The sequence below is a fragment of the Rhinopithecus bieti genome, unplaced genomic scaffold, assembly GCF_001698545.2.
Source record: "Rhinopithecus bieti isolate Rb0 unplaced genomic scaffold, ASM169854v2 scaffold_33121, whole genome shotgun sequence".
Taxonomy (NCBI): Eukaryota; Metazoa; Chordata; class Mammalia; order Primates; family Cercopithecidae; genus Rhinopithecus; species Rhinopithecus bieti.
Genome location: NW_016814090.1, coordinates 643,068 through 670,506, shown reverse-complemented (window position 1 = coordinate 670,506; position 27,439 = coordinate 643,068). Strand labels below are relative to the sequence as shown.

Below are 27,439 nucleotides of genomic sequence, written 5' to 3'. Positions count from 1 at the left end.
AAAAGAAGCTATCATCAGAGTGAACAGGCAACCTACAGAATGGAAGACAATTTTGCAATCTACTCATCTGACAAAGGGCTGATATCCAGAATCTACAAAAAACTTAAAGAAATTTACAAGAAAAAAACAAACAACCCCACCAAAAAGTGGGCAAAGGATATGAACAGACACTTCTCAAAAGAAGACTTTTATGCAGACAACAAGCATATGATAAAAAGCTCATCATCACTGGTCATTAGAGAAATGCAAATCAAAACCACAATGAGATGGCATCTCATACCAGTTAGAATGGCAATCATTAAAAAGTCAGATGCTGGAGAGGATGTGGAGAAATAGGAATGCTTTTACGCTGTTGGTGGGAGTGAAATTAGTTCAACCATTGTGGAAGACAGTGTGGTGATTCCTCAAGGATCTAGAACCAGAAATACCGTTTGACCCAGCAATCTCACTGCAGGGTATATACCCAAAAGATTATAAATTATTCTACTATAAAGACACATGCACACATATGTTTATTGGGGCACTCTTCACAATAGCAAAGAGTTGGAACCAACCAAATGTCCATCAGTGATAGACTGGATAAAGAAAATGTAGAACATCCCTAGAACTTAAAGTATAATAATAATAATAATAATAAATAATAATAAAGCAAATGTGGCACATATACACCATGGAATACTATGCAGCCATAAAAAAGGATGAGCTCATGTCCTTTGCAGGGACATGGATGAAGTGGGAAACCATCATTCTCAGGAAACTAACACAAGAACAGAAAACCAGACACTGCCTTTTCTCACTCGTAAGTGGGAGTTGAACAATGAGAACACATGGACACAGGGAGGGGAACATCACACACCAGGGCCTGTTGAGGGATGGGGGGCTAGGGGAAGGATAGCATTAGGAGAAATACCTAATGCAGATGATGGGTTGATGGGTGCAGCAAACCACCATGGCATGTGTATATCTATGTAACAAACCTGCACTTTCTGCACATGTACTCCAGAACTTAAAGTATAATAAAAAAAAGAGCTTTATATATTTATATTTCACAAAGAAAGTGAGATGTTGATATACCTAGAATTGATTCTTGTGTGTGGAGCAAAGTTGCATGTTTAATATAGTTTTTCCAGTGAGATTCCTAATTCTTCAGCATCACTTTTTGAAGACTGCCTTTTCCCTACTGTTCTGGGGTGCCACCTTTTCACACGTTAGATGTTTATATATGTGTTGGTCTGTTTATGGACTGCCTATTCTGTTACATTGTTCTGACCAATCTTACACCAATGGCACACTGTTTCAATTAGAGCTTTATAGTAAATCTTGACATCCAGTAGAATGAGTTCTCCCACTTTGTATTTCTTCCTCAAAAGTTTCTTGGCTATAATTTGCTCTTTAAAATTTCATGTAAACTTTTGAGGAAGAAAATTTAAAGTTTAAAGTTTGTCAAGTAATACCAAAAGAAGCCTGTTGAAATATTGATTTGAGGATCATATTAAATTTATTAGTCATTTTGGGGAGTCTACAATATTGAGACTTTGAATCTGAGAACATGTCTCCCCACTGATTTGGTTTTCTTTAAAAATTTTGCACAATACATATATAATTTTCCTTGTAGACATCTTACTCACACTTTGATAATCTTATTCCTAGATACTTGACATTTTAAAGTGCCAGTGTAAATGGTATTTTTAAAAACTATTTCTATTTGTTGCTAGTGTATACATACAATTGATTTATGTATGTTAATTTGTACCCAGCTACCTTACTATACTCTTTTATTAATTCTTGTATGTTATGTCGGATATTTTATGCATACAATCTTATTATCTGTAAATTACGTCTTTGGTACTTTTTTTCTTCTTCACTTTTTTTTTTTTCTTTTCTTTACTATGCTGGCTAAGACTTCTGTTACAAAGTGGAACTGAGAAGAACAGACATCTTTGGTTTTTTTTTTTTTTTATCTCAAAGGGAAAGCGTTCCATGTTCCAATTCAGTATGATGCTTGATACTTTAAAACAATGAATATCCTTTCTCAGAGTGATGCAATTCCCTTTTTTTAAAAATTATTATACTTTAAGTTCTGGGGTACATGTGCAGAACGTGTAGGTTTGTTACATAGGTATACACGTGCCATGGTGGTTTGTTGCATCCATTAACCCGTCATCTACACTAGGTATTTCTCCTAATGTTATCCCTCCCCTAGCTCCCCAACCCCTCAATAGGCCCCAGTGTGTGATGTTCTCCTCCCTGTGTCCATGTGTTCTCTTTGTTCAACTCCCACTTATGAGTGAGAACATGCAGTGTTTGGTTTTCTGTTCTTGTGTTAGTTTGCTGAGAACGATAGTTTACAGCTTCGTCCATATCCCTGCAAAGGACATGAACCCATCCTTTTTTATGGCTGCATAGTATTCCATGTCATATATGTGCCACATTTATTCCTTTCTATTCCAACTTTTCTAAGAATTTAAAATTATAAATGGAAATTAAATTTTATCAAATGACTTTTAGCATCAATTAAGAAGACTATGTGATTCTTTTCCTTTAATCTATTAAGAAAACTATAACATATTTTCTGTTGTGGCATGCATTACTGTTATGGTTAGCAAAAAAAAAAAAAAAAAAAAAAAAAAAAAAAAAAAGCTCTGCAAAGCACCTGTTATTATACCCAAAAGTATGTTAGGTCCAAGCTAGAGTGACAGTATCCCTCCAAGATGTGTGGATATGAAGTGGTTTTGGAAAGTTTCCACATTCTGAAACTACAGAGGGTTCATACACTAACCTAGGGAAATAGAATAACCTCAGGAATACTAAGATTACTTTGAGGCATATGAAGCTTGCTAACTTAACAGCTTCATTTATGAATTATTTTCTAAATATACTTCAGAGCCATTTGTTCTTAGTTCTGTCTCAGCTTTGCTTCTGTCTCTGTCTCTCTTTCACAGTAGGCCTTCTCAAAAGCATACCTTCTCTAAGGCATAAATTTATGTGTGCATCTAACAAGTGAGTATGTGTGCATGTGTGTGTGTGTGTCGGGGGCGAGGGGACTCATCAGACCACCTTAGACTAACGAAATGAGAAATTAGACTTTCTGGGGCTGGGACTTAGGCATTTAAAAAATCTCCCCAAAAATTGCAATATGCAGCCCAAGTTGAGAACCACTAATCTGTATCTCCTTGAAACTGAAAATCGTGAATGTTTATGAAACAAAGCTCATAGAAGGAGAGACCTAGTTATTACAAAGACGAACAGACAATAAGATTCAGCATTACCCACATGAGTCACGGCAAGATAAATAAAAGACAAAGACTGCCAAGTGAAGGAAGAAAAGAAAGCAAAAAGAGAAGGAACAATAATGATAGCAAATCTACTCACTCAATTTTCTCTGGAAGGTCAGTTTGGGTCATGCACACACAATTAACCAAAATAGTGACCGTAATAAATAAACTGAACCACCTGAAAAGCCTGTGTTAAGGAAAAGCTGAGATCACCAAGTCTCTGTGATGTCATCTAGGATCACCTTGATGCTGAATAATTACATTCATAAATATTAGCTAGTATTAGCTTTATGATCTTGTCACATAATGACCACTAACATTTACTGAGTGTGCCTAAGCTAGGCTGAGTACTTTGTCCACGTTACTTCTAATATAACTAATCCACAGGTGGGTATTATTATCTACATTTTGAAGCTGAGAAGCAGGCTGACAGAAAATAAAAGTTAAATAACGTTTCTCAGGTCATGCAGCTAGTCAAGCATGCTGCAGAGATGTGAACTCTATCTGTCTGATAGACTCTGAGCAAGATAGAAGGAAACAGACACCATTTTCCAAAATGTCCTTCTGCCCCAAAGTCTTCATTTCACTACACAAAATACTCTGAAATTTCATCTGGCAAATGTCTTTTTTATTCTAAAAGACAAAGAGAAGTTAGAAACTTGGAGATAAGTGAAGAGGTACAAACTTTCATGGGAATTAGTTTCATCAGATTGTTTGCATAACTTAGTTGAGATCAGTTCCACCGAGGAAACGGTCTTCCGGATAGGAACGGTGGAGGCAGGCACAAGGAAGTGAAATACTGGCTCCGGAAGAAAACCCCAAGTAGAATTAGGCTGGAGTGGAGAACTCTGAATAGCCAGAGTGGAAAATACTGACAGCTGACTATGGGCAAAGGGATCACCAGAAGGGGAGGGAGACATTGAAAGGAAGGTGGGTGAATGGGGTAAACAGAAGGGAAGAAATGTTGGTGGGGAGAATCTAAAGGTAAATTGTTCCCACTTGGACATTTTTCTTAGGAATAGTTGGGCTCCTAACAGTACTTCCTAAGGAAAAACAAAGCTTGAAGATAAGCTTGACCTACAGAGAGAGTACAACACTCATTTTTCAATTGGAGCGCAAGTATTTAAATGTATTTTTGTTTTCTGTAAATGCCTTGATGTGTCCGGTTTTAGTTACTTAGGAACACATCTATTTTGAAAAGGAAAATTCTATTAATTAAACCACATTTTCCTGCTGACTTACAGTTAAATTAAGAAGTATGCTCACATGGGGGGAAATGTTAATCCAAGGATTAAACTAAAATCATGTCTCCAATTCTACAAACCTTTAAAAGTAATATATCTTATGTGTAATATTAGTTATGAAAACATTCATAGCAAATGTGATTAGAATTATATTTTTGGTGAAATATTAATAATAGGGCCCTGAGAATTCTAGTATCTTTTGGGGCTGGAGTTACCAAATTTATGAGATTTAAATGCAGACTTTTGTGAGGAAGAGACCCCCTCAACAGCTTTTCTGTTCAGCTGCGACTCTACCAAGCAATTATTTTACTCATCAAACCTCAAGATGAAGAGAATATTCACTGGTCACTTGGTTCTTTTAAGGGGATTTTATTTCTAATTAGCTGTTTTTTACTTATCCAGATGTAATTCAACCAGAATCCATATAGAGGAGTTTGTATGTTTGGGATTTCTCTCTATTTGTAATTTCCATGTAATTGTATATATTTTGAAAAAGCAACAACTACCCAAGCAGAGATGACACATTGAGAGAATAATTATCCTGATTACTTTCCATTAACTGCCTACTTCCTCACTGCAGATACTGCTCTATGCAGGATGCAGGCTGGTCTTCTTAACCAGGTACATGGTCTTGGATAATTTACTTAATGCCTCTGTGTGTCAGTTTCATTATCTGTAAAATGGGGATGGTAATCTCTACTTTGAATTGATGATGGTGTTGACACTTAGGAAGTATTTAGCAAGTGGGAGACTGCTATTGTCATTAAATATCCTTCTGTAGAATCTGAAAATTCAAGATTCAGCTCAGAAAATGTAATTCTTGCTGGCTAGCCATAAAGACAAAAATGTAAAAAGAGAAAACGTAATGCAACTTCATCAACTGTGCAGCTTCATGTTGAATGTGCAGCTAGATGACTGACTGTGCCAAGATTACTAGCTCAATGAGAACTGTCCAGAAATCCAACAATCTGCCTCAGAGTTAGGGAGCAGGGTAGAGCTCTTTTTTACTGATGCCTTCTAGGAAAAGCCTGGTTACCATTTGTCAGGCAACTGAGGCAGGTGTATTCTTGCATATCAATCTCCTGCAAGCCAGGGCTAAATTTGTCATAAGGAACTTCCAGTCCTTCCAATGATCAAGGATCTTAGGTCATTAGGATCTTTCCATTAGGACCACCCAGGAAGATCTTAGGAAAACAAACCAAAGTTTCTTTTCTCTACTAGTTTGGCTTGCCTTGCAAAATCCCCTGAAGGCAGCTTCTGACACTACCTAAAACAATTCATATAGTAGACATTTGACCAATGTGTCTCTAATCATTACAGTCTTGTACGGCATGAACCTCGGATTATTGACATTTTAAACCTGCTAGGAGTTTTTGAGTAACTTGTGATGTTAACAGTGCCCCATGACCAATGAGGTCTCATTGAGACTGTGTGTGCTCTTCCCATCATGGTCTGCTTTCCTTGCCCTCTAGGAAGTGCTGCTCTTTTGCTCAGTAAGCAGCCACTTCTCAGCATGGTATGGCACAGAGTAACAACCCACACCTATCTCATCTGCCCAAAGAAGGTTTGGGCCCTCTTACTGCCTGTTGTGTTGTGGGGAGAGCAGACCACACACCGTGGTGAGAATGTGTCTGGGGGCATCAGCAAACCTCCCCTCATAAAGAGGGCATTTTTCAAATTGTGCATCCACAGGTGTGTCTAGATTAGTCTGAGGTGGATCCAAACCACCTGTGTGTTGCGTGAACACTTCCTCTGTGTCTTGGGACTGCTTTGGGGTGTGGGACCTATTAAAGGCACAGGCCATTTTTTCAATCCAATAACCTCATTGTCCTTTTGGGATTCAATTGGATAAGGGCTCTGTTGTTAACCTCTAAAGAAGGTACTGGACACGGTGAGCAAAGTCTGATTCTAACATGTGGAAGAGGCAATTGTGCAAAGGATATGAGTGGACAGACACTTTGATGGCCGTTCTTCTGATCAGGTTGAAAGGACTGAATAGCCACAGGGCCCGAGTGGCACTAAACCGGGAAATCGTCCTCCCTTTGTTCAGCACCATAAATGTCTAAAACAAAACAAAACAGAAAGTGGACCTCCAATGAGAAACAAGATTCCTTATACAACCATATTTTTAAACATGAGTGGCATTATCTCAGGCTCATGAGCAAGAAGGGCTCTGGGAACCACAGGTCAATGAGAGCCAAATGGAGGCACGGAGAGGTAGAGAGGATCAAGGACTAAAAGCCGTATCCTCACCCTCTCAGCAAGATCCTGGTCTCTGGGACTGACAGTGCACCAAGATGAGCCCACTGAGGGTGCTTCATGGACAGACAGCCGATCCTCGGGCTGGTAAGATGTATTATGCCTAGGGGAGGATTCTGGCAGCAGGATGGTGAAGTTCTGGTTGCATTTAATTTCTCTTCTGACTAGAGAACCATGCTTGTTTTGTAATGTTTCTTCTGTCTCCACCTCCTATGTCTTTGCCTCTTAAACCCTCTCCTGTTTTCTCCCTCTGAGCATTTAGGAGTATATGAACTCTTGGCATGGGAGAGGAGGAAGAAAGATATTCAGTGGCCTTTTTATTTACTCTGCTAGCCATATTTGAGATGGCTGGTTCCTGTCCTCCTAAATCCCAAACATGCATTCACCATTTTTTGGTTCTGTAGAACATCTCAAATACAACATAGGTGAGATAATTGTCATGAAGAAGCTCTTGTTTAAATTAGTGATTCTCAAACTTTTTGATTTCAGGGATTATTGCTCTCAAACCTTATTGAGGACCCCAAATAATTTTGTTTATGTTAATACCTTTTTGTTTATGCCATATATATGTATATCATATTAGAAATTAATATATATGTATATATGCTTATACACACATGCATACATATGTGTGTATATATCCTCATATTAGAAATTTAAAACTCAGGAAATTTTAAAACACGGGAATATACAAGTACACATTCCAGTAGCTGTCAGAGTGATGACATCATCCCCCATCAATAGCCTCTATATTTACCAATGTATGATGATAAGAGAATGTGTGTGAAAAAGACAAATTATATCCAAGTATTGTTATAAAATAGTTTTGATTTTATAAACCCACTAAAAGAGTTTTGGGTACACCAGGGGTTCCAAGATCATAGTTGAGGACCACTGGCTTAAATCATCCTGCTTTCTGTCCTCATCCCCATACTCCTCCCCCAACCTCAAGATGTGTGCTCTCCACCTGCAAAGAGAGCCAACTCCTCTGGAGGCCCCAGGCCAGAGCTCATCCAAGGGAACAGCCAACTTTCCCTGAAAGCTCTGCAGCAGTTATCTGCTTTTGAAGATCTGGGTTTAGTTAGTTTCTATCATAAATATCATAAAAATTCAAAGAGATCATCAAAGACGTTAGATATGGTTTTTTTGTTGTTAATGGAATCTTTAGCAGACAACATCCTGGACTGGGTGGGACCAAGACTTCCTCTCCAAGAGCTGAGAGCAGACATTCCTACTGGTAGCTCTTACCCGGTGTGTGCTGTAGAAGGTGTCTAGATCCTCCAGGGGCTCCCCGATCAGTTCTGCTGGGAGCTCACCATAGAACTTGGGCAGCTGGTTGCAGGCTTTCAAGTCTAGCTGTGGCCGAGTCTTCTCTTCTTGGTCCTTCTGCTCCCTGTGCTTCTCTCTGGCTTTCTTTGCTGCCTGCTTGGCAGCAATTTGCTTCTCTATCTCCACCAGTGACTCCGGAGTAAAGCGACGAAAGTTGTTAGTTTCGAGGGATCCAATGGGGAATTCCATCTTCTCATTCTTCTTCAGGAAGTATTTATACTCTTATAAGAGTGGACATAACCACAGAGAGGTGACAGCTTGCCCACTGGTCCTGTCCCTCTCATCTGTCCCATTTTGATTGTCAGAACAGCCCCCCTCCCACCCTCATATCTGGCTTTTTCCTGAACTCATGCTTGGCTCCTCCCAGGAACCCATTCCCCTGCAATGCTCTCAGGAGAGGCTGTTTATTCCACCCTCTTCCAGGTGGCTATGTCTTTGCTACCCATGTGCTTCTATGTCATTGCTTCTTCACCACTTTGTACCATCCTACCACCACCACCACCACCAGATTTAGCCATGCTGCCCTCTCTCCTCATTTCCAGGACCACTGAGCTCCAGGCACTCTCCCATATTCATCAAATACTTTGGTTCATAGTCTATTTTATCTTAAGTCTCATGCTACTTTCTTATCACACCCTTTTATTTATCGACATTGTCAACATTTCTCCCCCTGTTTGAATTCTGTTTGGACCTCCAAGTTACTGGAGAGCTCCAGATTATTGGAGACTTTCACCGGAACCTCCAATTTCATTGGGACCTCCAGGTTTAGTCTATGGCTGAACACTTCTGTCCATGTCAGACCTGTGGTCCACAATTTTAGCCACTCCTCACCCTTATCCTAAATCCCAAGCCTAAGTCAATCTAGAACCGTTCCCCTGAACTGCTGAGGGGTGATGGGGAAACTCAGTATTGCCTGGGAATCATATGGTATCCCTAGTCAGCAGTTTCTTCTAGTCTGAGGTTTCAAATACACTCTTTTTCTCACTATTCCCTGTCTTCTTTTGCAGTGAGCCAATGACCACATTTCCTAGTTCATGGAGAAAAACAGAACTCTGTCAACTTCATACCATCAAACCTCTGACTCACCTGCGTCTGCAGCCTTTTTTCCTCTGCCCCTTCTGTTACAACATGAGAGGTATCATCCCACATTCTAAGGACCACTCCTTTCCCTCTGCTTAGGGTCTTATCTCATAGCTACCTCATTTTTCTCTCTCTCCTTGTCTGCCAGCTCTTTCCTATCAGCATTTAAAGATGCTTAACTTTCCTTCAACTTTAAAAACTCTCCCTTGATGCAGAGCCCATCCAGGTCTTCCCTCCTCTCTCCTTCTGTTCTCTGCTGGCTTTTAAAAAAGGACTTACTTCTGCTCACTGTTTCTAGTCACTCTTCAGTCTTTGAAGCTTGGATTTTGCCCTCCTATCTCACTAAAATGCTTCCTTGCAGGGATACAAGAGATCACCTTGTGGCTAAAGTCAGGGGGCCTTTCTCAGTTCTTATCTCTTTTTTCTTTTCTTTTCTTTTATGAGAGAGGGAATCACTGTCACCCAGACTAGAGTGCAATGGTGTAATCTCTGCTCACTGCAACCTCTGTCTCCTGGGCTCAAGCAATTGTCCCACCTCAGCTCCCCTACTAGCTGGGCTACAGGTACATGTCACCACACTCGACTGATTTTGAAAAAATTTTTTGTAGAGACAATGTACCACTATATTGTCCAGGCCCATATCAGTTCTTATCTTGATGGTCCTATTGCCTGTTTTGACAACTTCCTCCTTAAAATACTGTCTCTCTTTGGCTACCATGACACTCTCTTGGTTTTCCTAACTTTCTGTCTTCTTCTCAGTCTCTCCTTTCTCAGCTTCTCCCATACATGATTGTGAATATTGGCACTCTATCTTTTGTTTTCAGAATAATAACAATAGTAACAACTTCAACAGCACTAGCATTTACTGAGATTCCATTGTATTTCAGACTCTGGATTAAGTAATTTTCATACATTATTACATTAACTATCACTGTACCTGTGAAGTATTATCTCTAATATATAAATAAGATACCAGAGCACTAAAGTTAAATTTTCCAAGATCATATTACTAATGAGTGGCAGAATGGTACTTAAACTCACGTATGTTTGCCACAATCTCTTGGGAACATCTCATCATTCCCATGTCTTCACTTCTCATTTATATGCAGATGACTGAGTCTTAATCTGTAGCTCTCAGAAGTCCATGGGGCTCAGATCTTCATTTGACCTCTCCATTTGAGTGTCTCCTGAGCACCTCAAACTCAGCATCCCCCAAACTGCTCATTGTTATTTCCTTACTTATTTTGAATACATGCCTCTCCTCCATGTCTTTTTGCTGCCATTAGCCCCAGATAGCCTGTTTCTGTGTCTGTCCACAACCTGGGTACCATAATTATGCCCTTTCTATTTCATTCCCACATACAATCAGACATCTAGTGCTGTTGCTTCTGCCTCCTTAGTATCTTCTTTTCATGTCTCTCTAACCTCTCCATCATACTGTTGGTCCAATCACTGCCATCCCAATGGCCTCATATGTGTCATTTTGATTACCCTTTAGTCCTTTCTAACCTATTCCCCAACAGTGGCCAAATGATATTTCCAAAATGCAAATCTGGTTATATGATATCTTTATTTAAAATCATTCTAAAACTCTCCATAGCACTCAAGATAACCCAAACTGTGTGCTAACCTCTCCAGCATGGTAGTTCCCAGCCACACTACTTTTACAAGTTTCTCCTTGAATTTGATGCTTTCTTTTTTATGTTAAGGCTTTTCTATATTCCACTTCCTTTGCCTAAAATTATCTTTCCACTTTGTTTTGCCTGGTTAATCCTCTCTCATTCTTGTACTCTTGGCTTTGAGACAATTTCTTCCATTTCTGATCTATATGAAGTCTATGTTAGATTCCTGTTTCATGTTTCCATAACTCTCTGCTCTTTCTCTATAAACCTCTGATGTGTAATTTTTGTTTGCCTTTCTATTGTTTCTACCAAATTGTAAGCTCAGTGAGGGCTGGACTCACATCTATTTTGTTCAGCATAGATTTTTCAGAACCTAGTACAGTGTCTGGCACTTAGTAGATGCAGAATAGATAGTTGTTGCATGAATAGAGGTAATGACAAAGCGTAATAGCTGAAAAACTAAAGAACATTTTGTTCAGAAAAATGCAGCAAAAATCACCAATCCAATAATAGGAATATAAGGAACCAAAGAGATGATTGAGTCTATTGACATTTTAAAGCTCACATACCCCAAAGTCAAGCAGATGGCAGCAGAGGCACTGCTTAAATTAAATACCCCTATGATGGCGATCCTGCTTGCTCCCACCATACCTACAAGTGTCTCTTGAATCCAATACTCCTGTGATACAGACACTACTTATTGTCACCAGCCCTAGAGGCAGCTCTGGTACCCAATACCCATATGTGGGAGGCTCTGTTGGTTGTCACCAGTCCTTCCATGCATTGAAGTCCTGGGAGGAACTCTCACTGCTCTGACACCATTCCTCTTCCTTAATGTCCTCCATTACTTTCTTCTCTGAGAACTTTCCCTCACCCCCTTCCTCTCCTCCTGCCTATTTGTAGTTGATCTGTCTCTTAGGGAACTTTTCAAAGTCAACCTACATTACATAATTGAACATCTGTCTTCTATTTTCTTCTAACCTAGAAATTCTGTGCATTGTGTGCCCAAATTCTGATTAACATGGTGTATTTATGCAATGACCATTCAAACACTGTTGACTTCAGTGTCTTTAATTCTTCCCTTCTGAGAAACAAGGATTAAGTTAACTTTCTCTTCCTCATCTAGGGGAGAAGAGATACTTTTAGTTTGGAACCAAATTTGAATCCCAGGACTCAGTTGTTTAGTAACAATGCAGGAGTTCTCTCCGTGACACTGGAATGCAATGTTGAGGATTGAGAACAGGACTAAGCCATAATTCCAGGTCCTGGAGCTGGGGCTTGAGGTCAAAGCAGACGCAGTCATGAGACTGACTTGATGCCAAATGTCCATAGTTCTTCTGGGCTACCATAAATCCCTCACTAAGGATAAAGTTGTTTTCAACATTGGCATGGGAATTTGTAGTGATGTGATGTGGGTATGAGGGACCAGTCCTTCTTTTAAGACTTTCCCATTAGAGGTGATAGCTCTGGACTTGGGATCTCTTGATTGAAGTGGTTCTCTATATCCCCATCTATTACCCAGTGTCTTTACATGACATCCTGAGAAAAATATTGGAGTGCAAGTAGTTTATCTGAGAGCTATTTCTAGGAATGTCATAGAAGAGTGGAAAAGTGAGATAAGAAGAAGAAAGCAGTATTTTTATGAGCCATTTACTCTTATGGGCAAACTGGGCTCAGAATTGTTTCACTGAGGGGTAAGAATACTAGGGTTTTATCTACCAGTCCTGTCCCTTACTGGTTGAGGGTCGTCCTGGGATCTTAACTCTACAGAACTTACTTCAGTGGCCAGAGAAAGTCCTGCACAGAGAGAGGCAGGAAGTCACATGTAGGAAGTGTCTGCTGATGACCTCTGGGCTAGATCCCTGGGAAATGAGCAAGGTGCAGACAGTGACTGCTACAGTCCTTGCAACCTTAATTGGGAATCTCTATCTTAGGGTCCAGTTGAATGCAGTGGGGAAGGCACATCCTTTGTGAGGTAGCAATATCAAATGTATGTGTTATAGAGTTAGTCTGGACCCGATATTCACTTCTTGAATTGGTGGTTGAGGAGGAGACAATCCAAGAAATCAAGAAATATCTATTCTAGTTTGGCTGCAAGCTCAGCCCTAGCTTTCAAATAGTCCACATAAGTTTTTGCAGTTATATTCCCTTAAGTTTAATAGCTGTTCCTGCTAAGCAAGCCTCTCTATTTGGTGGGCATTCAGCCCTCCCAAGATGAACCAACAGTGAGATTTGGTTCCCCTTGCCTCCTTTTTTTTTTAATTTTATTTTATTATTATTATTTTTTTTTTTTTGAGAAAAGGTCTCACTCTGTTGTCCAGGCTGGAGTGCAGTGGCACAATCACAGCTCACTGCACCCTTAACCTCCCAGGTTTGAGTGATCCTTCCACCTCAGCCTCCCAAGTAGCTGGGACTCCAGGTATGTGCCACCACGCCTGGCTAATTTTTGTATTTTTGACAGAGTTTTTCCATGTTGCCCAGGCTGGTCTCGAACTCCTGGGCTCAAGCAGTCTTCCCACCTCAGCCTCCCAAAGTGCCAGGATTACAGGCATGAGCCACTGAACCCAGCCCCTTTTGCCTTCTTAATATCAGGTGGGAGAGGTTCTTTCTCTATTGTCCTTCTCTAAAGCTCCATGCCTCCCAGAACCTGTAGGATCTCTGGGGGAAGGTTGAGTTTCCTGAATACTAACCAGAGTGATGGCAGAACAGATTAGGTATAGGGCCAATACTTTCCTTTATGCAGTGGTTACCCTCTCTGCCCCAGATCCTGAGGGCCAGATCCAGGCCTACAGAAATTCCTTTCACAGGCAGTCCCCCATCACTCACATCGACTAATCAATTATAAGGATATTGACTCAGAGCCTTCAGAGAGGACTGTCTAACCTTGCATTTTCCCCAATGTGTTCTGCAGAATTTGTAAACAAGAGTCCTATAGGAAAACAGTGTGGGTAAAATTTCCCCCTTTATAATGCATTTGTTGAAAAGTATAGAAGACACTAACATGTTTTATTGTTCTTTTTATTATGTAATGGTATGCTTTTAAGAAGTGACAGCCAATCTTGAACATGGCAGGGAGATAGAGGAGAAGGCCCAGCTCCTTGAATACATGGATATACTTGCTAATTGAGAATGTGCTTCTGCCTGACACTCTCCAGTTTGGCAGCATAATTGCAGTTTTTATTCTTAAAAAAACAAATTATTTAATTTCCCTAATTGGTTACTTTTCCTTCTCATATAAGGTTTTTCTTTAAAAAAAATCATTTGATTAAGGTTTTGATAATTTCTTCAGGTGATTTATTCATGAAACTATGTTTGCTGTGTTATTTTACTTCAAGTATATCTTGCATCTCCTGAGGCCCAACTGATGACTTAACAGTGTATGATGATTTTAAAGTTGTTCGCTGGTCCTATAAGCTTGCGAAATCTTGTCCTAAGATATGTTCTCTAATGCTTCCAGAAAGAGTCTCTGGGATCCCTGGTCCATCATGGTCCAGGCAACCCCTAAAAGGCAGTTCACTGACTTTCTAAGTTCTTTATGCATTACAATATTCTCAGAAAGCTCGTCAGCCCTAGGGCTAGTCTGGAGGTAAACAGGATGGTTTGCCATCACAGATGGGTAAAGCAGTATCTATGTGGAATTTTTTGTTGCTTGCTTTAGGGAAGCTAGAACCGAAGCTCCTACAACAGGCATTGATCATCTTAGTTCTCTGCAGTAACCACTAGTGTTGTGGAAAACAGCTCTTCCACCTTCTCTAGTACAGTGAACTTCACATGCCAGTCCACAGTCTGGTGCTGAGCTAGCTCTATCCCCATCACAGCGGGGAAGTGGGCTAAGATGCAGATTCCTGGACTCCACCTGCAAAGATTTTCATTCAGTAGGTCTGAGGTGAGGCCCAGGGAGCCCAATTTTTAACAGACTCATAACTGAAGCTGCCAAAGGTGTTGTCCCTTTGAGAAGCACTGAAGTTCTTTGCAACTGTGAGATGAAACAGGACAAGGTTATAGAATCTGATGAAGCCATGATCTACTCCCACAGCCTTAGGGCCTGGATGAAAATCTTTCTGGATTTTGGAGGTAGATCAGAAGCCAGTATTAGAGAGTTTTGGAAAAAGAGACCTGGCACCAAGTGGCAGGTATTCCTATTCGTTCTAGGAAACTCTGACTCCCCAGAGGTTTTGTTGGGGCAGTCCTTAGGACTTCCTCCCTTCTGTTGTCAGAATCAGGGCAACTCCTGGCCAGGAACTTCAGGAAGCTTACACCCAGGGAATGAGAACAGAGTGGAATTTGGTTATTTCTGAGGATCAAGTTTATATAGATATTTACCCTGTTTTGGGGATTTCTGGGATACAAGAGGACTCACTGGGTCTCTTCTTCATGGGCCATAGTAGCATCTTGACTTGAATTTCTGAGATCTGATGAATGAGCAGTTTCTAAGAAGGAGACTAAATGTGATTGAACAGATAACAGGTGTTTCACATTTGCCATTTCGATGGTGATTAAAATAGCTGTGGTTGGTCTTCGATTAAGACCTATGGTTTGGGAGAGCTAGCTGACTCAGAACTTCTTGGCAGAGGCTGGTGCAAATAAGGGTGACAATGAGGGTCTCCCTGAGATTACAGTGGGCAGGGAAGGACAGAGGGTTCTTCTGACCAGATTTTGTAGATCTTATCAGGATGTTTCTCTGATTACACAGCAATCATAAATTCTCTATCTCCTGAGTGTTTACTAATTGAGTCTGATCACAGAAATGACTAAGCCTCATGAGGTGAACTACTCAAATCCTCAATCCACAACAATATCAACAGCACCTCATTTATGTACAGTGAGTTTACAAAGTGCTTCTGCATAATTATACCTTTTCATCTCCAGAGAAATCCTGTAGAGTAGGTCAAAGGTATTTTCTTAAGAGAAAACTAAGAACCAATGAGGGTCTGTGCTTACTGTGATATAAAGATGTTAATTGGACTGAACAAGCTTATCTCTGAGTCTTTTGATTCTAGACTCAGAGCTTTACCATCTCTGGGGTAGGTCTGGAATCCTACTGATTGGGGCACCATTGGAGAGTTCTGGGACTTGAGAGAGGCAGCAGCTGATCTGAATGTGTTCAGATTTGGTGAGATTTCAAGGGGCCTCTGAGAACAGCCTTTTCCCTGTAACTCACTGAGGTCTTAAGAACCCAGTAGAGGACTTTCCCTACTAATGTAACATATGACTCTGTATAGCAGATATGATATGGATAAACAGGTAATTATAGTTTTTCCAGAACTTAATTAGTAAGCAGAATTGTAAGATTTTACCTGTGTAGGATTGTACCTTCTCATACTTCCCATGGTTGCTCTCATCTACTTATATACAACTACAGTTAGCATTTTCATGTAGGTGACTCCAAACTCTAGACCTTTCTTCTGAGTTCCAGTCATGCTAACCCACTGCCTTTGGACATATCCCCTTTAATGCTCCAAAAACACCTCAAAATCATTGTCTACCATGATCTCATCATCTTCCTCCACCAAAATCAAGCTTCTCTCCCCTCTGTGTTCCCTATCTCAATAAACTGCATAGCCATGTTTCCAAGATAGAAACTTAGGAGTCTTCCTTTATGCTTCCTCAAATCTTCCTCCCTTATGCCAGACACTTTTTTACATTCTCTGGATACAGCAGTACACAAACTATAGGTCCATAACCTTTGGGAGCTTAAATATAGCTCTGGGCCTCAGTCGACTAATCTGGCCAGCTTCCCAGACCCTTACTGTTCAAAGGAGAAAAAGGCTGAAGTTATGATGACAACCTAAGTAGACCGTGGCCACATTTGAAATATTAAATTTATATCTCTAGCGCAAGTCTTTCACTTACATTCCAAATCCTTGTATTCAGCCATCTATTCATCACCACCCACCCAGATGTCTGACAGAAGTATAAAGTGAAATTATAATATTTTACTCCCAATATACTGTTTCCTTAGCCTTCTCCCATTTTAACACATTGTAACTTCATTATTCTAGTAACTTAGGTCCAAAGCCTTAAAACTTTTAAATTACCCATTATTTCTCTCTCTCAAATCTCACATCCGGTCTCAGAAAACTCTGATTCTGAAGTACAGCTGTCTAATTCTCATCACAGCCACTGCTAACCATGTAGTCCAAGCCACTATCACCCACTTCCATTGCTGCTGCCACAGTCTAATCCTCCATCAGCTCTTGATTGGACTGCTATTATATCTTCTTAACTTGTCTCACTGCTAGCATTCACTCAACCACTTGAAGACTATACTTTCTGTAGCAATCAGAATGGCACTTTTGAAATATACCCTATAGTGTGTTCCCATAAACTTCATCTCTGAACTCACTTCATATCATTCTCTTGCTTGTTCATTGGAACTGAGTCCCACAGACTTCCTGGCTGTTTCTTGAACACATCAAGCACAATATTGCCTGTGTTTTTTAACTTGCCCTTCTCTCTGCCCATATTCTCTTCACATTTATAATTACATAGCTCATTCAACTATTACCTTGCTAAAGAAGACTCCCTGACCATCTTTTCCCAAACAGCAGCCTCTGGCCACTTTGTACTCCTTTAGCTCTCTCTTCATTTTTCTTCATAACACTTTTTTCCACCTAATAGTTTACATTCTTTTTTGTTATTTATCTCCTTCAGCTAGAATGTTTGCCCCATGAAAGTATAGATTTTGTCTATTTGCTTAATTGTTGAACCCCAAACACTGAGAATAATGTTTAGTACATTGTAGGTAATCAACAGATATTTGTTGAATAAATAAATAAATATACAAGAGATCTGGATGGGCATGTATCAGATATTTATAAAAAGAGCCTTTCACCTGACACCAAAATTAAGTTTAGGGAACACAGGGAAGAGGAAGCACCTGTAGTTGAACTGCGAGTCCAGTGTGGATAGAAACTGACCATATTCCATGTTACTGAAAAGACAAGTATCTTATGTTCAATAACAACTTACTAAAATCCATCAAGATCTGGATAAAAGTTATTCTCCAAAGTGAGAGGGGAACAATAAAGGCTGAAACCAGGAGGGTTGTGGGGGCGGAATGGCATTGAATACTATGAAGATGCGGTAGCCAAAATGAAAGAGAAGAAAAGGATATGTCAATGTCATAAAAACAGCAGGAAGAAAAGTTTCAAGAACTGCTGAGTCTTGTTCTAGTTGTGGGAATGATTTTAGTCATGAAGACTCAGAGGCAGTGTGAATAAGTACCGTGGAGTGGAGAGGATGTGACTAGATTTCTCGAGTTGCTGGAAGAGGGTGTTTGAGATATTGGTGTGACTGCAAACATGACTAAGCTAATTATAAGAGATACCAAAAGAGCAGGCCATGATAATCAACTGTTTCAGGTTCATTATCTGCCCGGTATGACTTAGCTGCTTGGTGGAATAAGGAGTGTGCTGTAAGAATGTTATTAGGACTGAGAATGTGGTTGGACCTTTCATAGCACTGGGTGAAAGTGTGACTGAGCTGGTGCTAAGAAATATTAACTGAACTATTGTTGTGTCTGAGTGAAACTGTGTTATGCACGGTGCTGAGAGTGATTAAGTTCTCTAATACATGGAACAAATAACCACACTAGCTTTAGCACTGAAGATATTGCTGGGCTCTCCATGGCAATGCAAGCATGAGATTAAATGTCCCTGGTTTTGCAGATGTGGCCAGACTGGTCAAGACTTTAAGAAGATTGTCTCCAAGATGTAAGCATTTCATATAGCCAGTGACACTGATATGTGCCAAGCTAAGCAGTCCACTGCCTCGAAAAATTTTAATCTTTAGACATCTGATGGGAGCAACAGGACACCGGACATAGGAGTAAGCTGTCCAGAAAAGAGATAGCATTTGAAATAGACAAGCCACTGAGAAAGTGTAATAAGCTATTTGTGGTGACGAAAGTAAGATCACACTCTACATGATCCTGCCCAGTCGTTCGAGACCGAGTCTCAATAATCTGTGACACTGGAAAAATAGCACTTAGCTATCTTTGAAATTGAATAATCCTAAGTTGCCTCTGATACCAAAAAATGGGGTTAGGGAAATCCTTGCTTAACTGAATCACCTCTGAATGATCTCAGAGATAATAGCTAGGTAATCTGTTGTTGGAGCAGGACCAAAGTAATTTGCAGGGCGGAGAAAAGTGCGTGCACTATCCATGGTCCTGAAATAGCTAGTGAGTGCCTGGTCTGGGTTTGAGCTGACCGTGGTACTGAACAAGAGAGGAAGGAATGGGTGAGAGCTGGATGGGACTGGCTTTCTGTGGGGCTTGGTGAATGACTGATCTGGTGGTATTGCTGAATGAGTGTGTTAGGCTGAAGTGCTGAGAATAGGTGCATTTATATGGGTGCTAAAGGGGAAGAAGAGCATAATTCAAAAAAGAAAGCTGGAGTTTTGAGAAGAAAGTGCCTAATAAGCCACTTTAAACAGATCTGCCCACCAGAATGGAGATCCAAACGAAGTTGAAGAGGAGAAATGTTAACTTCTCATGAGTCTTTGCCTCGGTATCATCTCTTCCAACCCATTGAGATGGGATCAGAAAGAAGAAATAGATTTTTGTGTCTAAGGAAGAAAAGTTCCTCATCACATGATCTGAAAGTGTTGTGAACCAAAAAACTCAGGATGGTGGATTGAGTCAGCTATAGAAAACTTGAATTATAATCATTCAAAAAAAAAAAAAGAAAGAAACCCAGAGAGATATTGTGGTTTTGTTGAAATAGCCATTGGACTCAAAGACAGGAAGCATGAGTTCTGACATTGACTGGGTCTTTTGAATTATTTGACCCTCATTTCTGTGATTTGTAAACTGGAGATGATTACCTCTGCCCTATTCATCTGACACTGTTGCTGGGAAAATCAAATAACATATATAAAAGCACTGTGTAAGATAAATTATAGACAAATGCATAATATAGACCTTAATATTTCCATTATACATGTGATTTAATAGCCAATAGCCACTTAGCCTATTTCAGTTCCACACCACTAGCTCTCAGTGTATAAACAAAACAAACGTGTGGGATCATTTGCAATTATATTAAATATAAAGAATTTACAATGTCCCACTTTATTTCTCCATACCCCAACTTTAGTTTGCAAATGCTTTTGAATATGGTTCAGCTGACCCAAATAAAAGTTTTCTCATTTGTACAATGAGGGAATTGGTCTGGGTGTATAATGAGACCTCTCTATCTTGACAAGAAGCCGTGTTCCTTTCTCCTATTTCTAATTCCCCCTCCCCCCCAAATTTTCATCCTATGATATCCTTAACAGATATCATAGGATTCTTTCATAATTCTTGGAGGAGGAGGACTGGAAAATAGTGTGAGTTCTTACAATTTTTAAAACTGTGGCTTAACATTACCAGTTACATTTAAGTAAGCCAAAGATTTTGTAAGGATGAAGTATAGGCTTGTTTCAAGAAGAATATTAAAATCACTAATGTAGATAATTATTTGCCATTTATAAAGTTTTGGTGGACAGTAGAATTTGTGTAATCAATTTTTTCTAGGGATGCTGAGGTCACAGGTTTAATTAAGTGATATAGTATCACAAAGCTCATACATGAAAAGTACATCAATGCGTGTTTTTGCACCTCAAAGCACTGTAATATGTCTCTCCCAGCTTCCTTTACCAAAGCTTTTGCTAAGATGCAAATGGCCTCCAGGCTGACAATTCCAGATAAACTCTTATACTTCTACTGACTTGACTTCCCAGCAGAATTTGACATGACTGACCGCTCTATTTTTCTTGAAATCCTCTCTCTGTTCCATATGAGGCTTCACTGAAGTCTTCTGCATACTGGAGGTCATTAAATATCAGAGCTTCTTGGCATTCTGCCCTAGTCCTCTTTTATATCCCCTTGCATCAAAATTTAATCTCCTCTCATGGTTTTAACTCCCACTCAAACCTCTTTTCTGTTCCAGACCTGACTATCCACCTGTTCTCTTTGGATATCTCCCCCCTATAAATTGGTTGCTTCTTTCATATTCACTATTTGGTTAAACAGCACCATAAAGCACCCAGTTTCTCACATCATAAACACGTAGACTCTCCTCTCATCACCTCTTCACATGTGCCCCAACCACCAAGTCACAACCATCTCTTATCTGGTCTCTTACCAGAGACTTGCTTATTAACTGGTCTCTCCCCATATTCTTTTTTGCCTACTTTCATAGCAACCAACATAATCTTTCAAAACTGCAAATCTGATCATATCACTTCCCTGATGATACTTTTCAAAGACTTCTCAACCTCTTTGGGTTTAGACATTCACATTCACCCCATGTGAATGTCTGAATTCATTCACATGACACTTAAGGCCTGGTATGGTCTGGTCCCTGCCCATCACCTCCTTGTACATCACCCTTTTCCTTGTTTTCCCCCTGGTAGTTACTCTGGTCTTCTTTCACTTACTAAATTTCACCAGCTTGCTTTCTGCTTTGATCTTTTCACACATACTTTTCTCTCTTTCTCAGCGATGTTTTTGTCCTTCTTTCCCCCGAGCGACTTCTTTCTTCTTTCAATTTAGTTAAGAGTCACTTTTTCAGAACAACCATTCTTGACTCTCTGAACTAGACACGTTTTCTTTGTTATTCAGTTGCATAGCAGCCAGTATTTCCTGGTGGCCATTTATTTTGATAATTATCTGTTCAATGTCTGTTTCCTACGTTAGAAAGTAAGCTTCCTGAGCCACAGACCATGTTCATATCTTCCTCTGCTGTATCCTCAGCATCTAAGACAATGTGACACATGTAAGTGTTTGAGAAATATTTGTGAAATGAAAGAACAAATGAATGAATGATGATGGCTTTCTCAGAGACAGACTATTTTAGAGAATCATCATGAATGTGCCCTGTGACTGTTAAGTTTAGAATTTCTGCTGTCAGCGTGACTAGTTTGCCTTTAGAATTAAAGACACTGTTCTTATGTCCCAAAGATGCTGAGCACGACTGACCTTGTCTTGTGAAGAAAGAGGAGCTTGAAGCTGAAACATCAAGGCAAGAAAACTAATGACTGAAGGGGAGCTCTGTGACATTTTTTAAGAAGGAGTCATTGGAACGCAGTGAAAAGAACTGTGATTCAGAAATGAGGGGTTCTGGGGTTAGGTAGCCCTGGACCTTCTGCTGACTTGCTTTCTGATGTTGGACATGTTTTTGTTGTTGTTGTTTTTGTCTTTCAGAGGCAGTTACTACACAGGAAGAGGAAGAAGTGCTCTGAGGTGACCTCTGCAAACTCTGGTGCTTTAGGGACCTGGAAGTAATGTTATGGCTCTGATTCATTCTGATTATGATATTGTGAGGAAACTAAGGCTTTGTCATATTAGAAGCCAGGCAGGTTCCATGCAGACAGGTTGACTTTGCAGTAGCAAACAACTGGGTTTGATCACACACCTGGCGGAAGTATTTCTCCCAAATGTGATTGGTCTGTTTAGTTGCTTTCTGAATGCAACTTTTGGAGGAATTAGAAGACTGCTCCTCATAGACACTTTATTCTTGACTTCCTAGAAAATGAGAAACAACAGATCTGTGTGTTCCTGACTTCAATCAAATGTGGACATGGCCTTGAGTTTTTAAGGTTCAGGGGCTTATCTCTTGAAACTGTCAGAGCCTGAAAGTGCCAGCTGAGTTGCTGTAGGTTATGGGGTGAGCCGGCAAGATAGCTCTTTCTCATTCTGTTGAATATTTTAAAATGCTTTCATTATCAGTAGTAGCACAATTAGGTGCTGTGGAAGATGATGTGGTGTAGTGGGAAAAGCAATGGGCTAGCGGTTAGGAGTCTTGAGTCCCAGCCACAGGTCTGTAATAAACCATGTTCAGTCTTTGGGCATCTTCTCTCTCTGGATCTGTTTTCTCATTTGTACAATGAAAGGATTGGTCTAGGTGTATAATGAGGCCCTTCTATCTTGACAAGAAGCCATGTTCCTTATTTTCGAGGCCTCTGAGTCTACTCAGGGAGAAAAGAAGCCCTAATAACGAGCAAATCACAAGAAAAATAAATAAGGGCTATATTATATGGTTCTGACCATGGAATTTTAAGTAATAAAGATAAGTGACTCAAGATACTAAAGAAGGGATGGATCAATATAGGTTAGAGAAGCTGGTGAAGGCTTCCTAGGAAGCTGTTGGTAGAGTGCTTTTATGACTGTGTTTGTCACAATGTGAATGCCGCATACACAATGCCACATACACTCTGGGCTTTCGTACACTGAAAAATACACAAATACATGCCCAGGCTGAAGGCCCCTACTGGGCACTTTCTCTCTGTGCATGGCCTTGGTTGAACACCTGCCAAAAGCATGAGCCCCTGCTCGTTAAGCAACTCTGTGGTTGTTAATCTTCTTAAACATTAATTATTTCAAAGCCAAAGTGTTTCTCATGAACAACAATTCCCCCTTTTCTCTTCTAAGTTTTGAAAGAAAAAATATGCAAATTCTAATAAAAATTGACAGGTAGAAATGGGTTTTGGGCAAGGTTCTAAGACAAAAACACTGTGAACATTATGTAAATGCCAACCAGTATAATGCAGCCCGTCAGTTTATTCCAGGGAAGCAAAGGATACACAGGAAATCCAGTGTTGCTGTACAGTTCTGACACTGAAGGAATCTGTCTTTTGTTCACAAGTCGCATTCTGATTTGCTTCTCAAATTGTGCTTATAAATGGCAAATTCGGACAAAAATATTGTGTCTCCTTTTAGGCTAAAGCTTAAATGTCACTTCCTCAGGGAGGCTTTCCTTCGTCTTGTCTGTCTAAATTCGGTCACCCCGAGATCTCCCAAAGAATCTAGTTTATTTCTTTCCTGGCACTTACCACAGTTTAAAATTATATTTATTTGTGTATTTGTATAATATCTGTCTGCCCCACTAGACTGTAAGTTCTATGAGAGCAGACATAAAAATCATCTGTCTACAGCTCTGTGCCGCTAGTGCCTGGCAGCAAACAGCACATTAGCACATACCCCAAGTAGGTTTGTTGAATGTTTGCATGAAATAGTCTCATTAGGTAAAAATGAGATCTCAGTGAAATAGTCGCACTTTGCAAACATTGTAGCATATGCTTACTGTTTCAGATTTTTCAAAATGCATTTGATTGCATCTAAAGTTTGAATCCTCTCAATTTTTTTCTACACATTTTTACACTTATCATATCTTTTCTTCAACAGAGCAACGTATTTTCCATTGGTTAAGAAACTAATGTTTCAAGAGGATAGGGTAATGATTATAATCTTGGATACCGGAGCCTTACTTTCCAGGCTTAAATCCCCACTCTACAATTACCAGTTGTGGGACTAATAGAAGATTACTTAACTTCTGTGTGCCTTAGTTTTCTCATCTACAAAATAATCATAATAATAGAACTATAGGCCAGGCACGGTGGTTCACGCCTGTAATCCCAGCACTTTGGGAGGCTGAGGCAGCTGGCTCACTTGAGGTCAGAAATTCAAGACCAGCCTAGCCAACATGATGAAACCCCATTTCTAATAAAAATACAAAAACTAGCCAGGCGTGGTGGCATGCACCTGTAATCCCAGCTACTCAGGAGGCTGAAGTAGGAGAATTGCTTAATGGGAGGTGAAGGTTGCAGTGAACTGATATTGTGCCACTGCACTCTAGCCTGGGCAACAGTGAGATTGTCTCAAAAAAAAAAAAAAAAAAAAAAAATAGAACTATGAAGTAGTCATGAAAATTAAATTAAATGAGTGTAAAAAAGATATGTACTGCTCAAGAACTAAGGAAGCAATATATTAATCTTGCTATTAATACTATTATCTCCCAAGGTAATATAATTAAGTAGTTGACTCAGAAGTGCTACCCACTTTGTCTGATTTCACATCAAAACATACAGTCTTCCTAATGTGCAACTCTTCCAACCAACAGTTGCAGAATCTGAGACTAGGTAATGGATCTTGCCTGGGACTCCAGTTAATAAGAGGCAGAGCTGGATAACAACCCAGATTTTCCAGGACTTTCTACTGTCCAGGGCCAAGACTGCCAATTTCCCCAGGATTTCCTTTTTCCTGCTCTCATACTGATTTCTCACAAAGCTAGAACTGGAATATATTGGAGCAGGGGAAACAGTGAGGTGTCTGACCAGCCTCTGGCCAGCCACTGCACCAGCAGGCCAACCAGGATGTCCTGAACCCCCTGCCCCTCACTTGGTTTATGGTGGAGCAATGAGCCAGACAACCAATCAATACTTCCTAAGCACCTTGATTCATGGTGACTGCCAGCAAGCTTCAGGGCAGCTGGCAGCCTGAGTGCCACTGACCCATGCTTGGCCTATGATCATTCACCAAGGCAGCCAGTGCTTTTAAAAAGTGTGATCACAGCTTTATGTGTTTAAAAATTGAACAAAAAAGATGATTGTCTTACTAACAAATGTGTCTTCTTATTTGCTTTCTAAATTTTGGGCATAGTGCTAAGTATTTTATGAACACTCATTTGATCCTCACACAATCATAGGAGCATATCCTATAATTAACCCATTTCTGCAGAGAAGCCACTAAAGCCTTGAGGTTAACTTAGTGAAGGTCATAGCCTTTCGGAGACGGGCAATGATCTTATCTCTTCTGCTCAGTAGGTAATGAATACAAATATTAACACATCATTCCTGGGGAGTCGTAGTACTGGTGATTTTTTTTTAATTGAGGAGTATGCATACACAAAGTATACCAAGTTCTTTCATCTTAAGTTTGCAGTTTGATGCTTTTTAAAAAACATATGCAAACACCTGTGTAACTACCCGCAAGACCAAGATGTAGAAAATGAGAAGACTCTCCTGTGCCCCTTCCCAGTGGCTACCCCTCTTCTGCCTGGAGGGAACTACTGTTCATCTTCTGTTGTCAGAGTCAGCACTTGCTAGATGTTTCTGATTCTCTTCCTGTCACTGCACTCTGGGCTCAGAAACCTCCCCTCTCTTCCATTTATCTAAAGTCTACCCATGGCTGGGCATGGTAACTCACACCTATAATCCCATCACTTTGGGAGGCTTCAGCAGGAGGATCACTTGAGCCTAGGAGTTTGAGACCAGTCTGGGTAACATGGCGAGACCCTGTCTCTACCAAAATCATAAAAATTTTCCAAGTGTGGTAGAGGTCACTCAGGAGATGAGGTAGGGGGATCACCTGAGCCCTGGAGATCAAGGCCACAGTGAGCTGAGATTGCACCACTGCACTCTAGCCTGGGTGTTGGAGTGAGACCCTGTCTCAAATAAATAAATAAGTAAATAAATCAATAAATAAATCTACCTGTTATTCACAACCCCCCTCAATTTCCCTTTTTCTGAAGCATCCTCTGATTTGTGCTGCTGGTCAGCTCTGTGAGTACCTCAAAATAATCACAACAATAATTACTATTCCACCTTATCTCCCAAAGGACTGTGCCTAATGCAAGTCAAGCTCACACCTGCTGATGAATTCATGCGGGGCTTTGAGTGCCTTGGCTCCTCCCTACAGCGTATGAACAAAGTGTGAACAAAGTGTCTCCAACAGGACTCCCCTCTTGTCACCTCACATTGCAGGCAGGGGAGTGGGATTCCTGTTCCTTGTGCCAGTAACCAGCTACATGGCCTTGAATAAGTCACTAAAACTGAAACTCTGAGTCTCAGTTTCTTTATCTATAAAATGAGTGTATCAGACTAAATGATAATAGGAATAGCAGATAATAGACTAGGCTAACCTTTTTATGCATCCCCTGTTTAATATTTACAGTCATCTTGTGACATAGGTATTATTATGGCCATGTCATAATTGACGAAATGGACCCTAACCAAGGTCTAGCTGAGTTCACAAGGCCTATGCTCTTAGCCACTGTACTCTATAACTGGCCATGGGCACTCTGACCCCTTCCTACCCTCATAAACTAGTTCATAAAACATGGCTCTAGATATCTTTGGAGAACAGAGAAAAGCACAATATATAAATACCAAGGTAAGAAGAGTGACCATGGGATCTAATGAGCAAGACGGACCAAAGTGACATTCTAAGGACAAATATTAGTAGTTCTAAGCCTCTCAGAATTGATGCTGGCAGGCAAGGGACAGAACATATTTGCTTGAGTGAGGAGGGTGAGAGAAGGTGCTGTCACATTTGAATCTTATTCCTCTATGATCCAGGACACGAGGCCATGATTTTTATTCAGTAAGCACTTACTGGGCTGCTAATATGTGCAAAGTTTTGATGAGGTATAGAAATCAAGGAGAGGGAGACCCTCATAAACTCACACTCTGGTGGGGAGAGAGACACATACAAGCATCAGTCTAAAATGAGACATGCACCATGTAAATAAACACAAATTAAGAGGTGAGGTGGGAGCAGAGGAAGAGAGAGAAGGCACTATGCCTTGTGGGAGAATGAGGTCTATTCAGGAGTTGGAAAGGCAGGTAAGATTTGGGCAGAAAGTGATTGTGCAGAAAGGGAGAGCCCGGCAGATGCAAACTGAATGAGAAAGAATACGGCAATTGAAGAGGGGGCAGGGACAGCGTTTCACTCATGGGCTCAGGAATTGTGGACCCTAAACTCACAGTATCACTTTGTATCTGGGGACCATAGGGCTGGTCTGTATTCTGAGAGGGTGGGGGGAGCTAAGGGGAACCTTGGGACTAACACTTACAAAAAAAGCTG

At 40.4% G+C, this 27,439-nt stretch overlaps 1 protein-coding gene across 3 annotated transcripts in view; it reads right to left on the bottom strand.

The window, feature by feature from the left end:
- Window positions 1-8,296, bottom strand: part of SCN10A (sodium voltage-gated channel alpha subunit 10) — a 98,552-nt gene extending 90,256 nt beyond the window's left edge. For all 3 annotated transcript variants that reach the window (XM_017849616.1, XM_017849617.1, XM_017849618.1), the window contains exons 1-3: window positions 8,027-8,296; window positions 6,454-6,581; window positions 3,373-3,453 (exon numbers count right to left, since the gene is read on the bottom strand). In XM_017849616.1, coding sequence (XP_017705105.1) covers window positions 3,373-3,453; window positions 6,454-6,581; window positions 8,027-8,296 — 479 coding nt within the window. The remainder of the gene's footprint in view (window positions 1-3,372; window positions 3,454-6,453; window positions 6,582-8,026) is intronic.
- Between the last annotated feature and the right edge of the window lie 19,143 nt (window positions 8,297-27,439).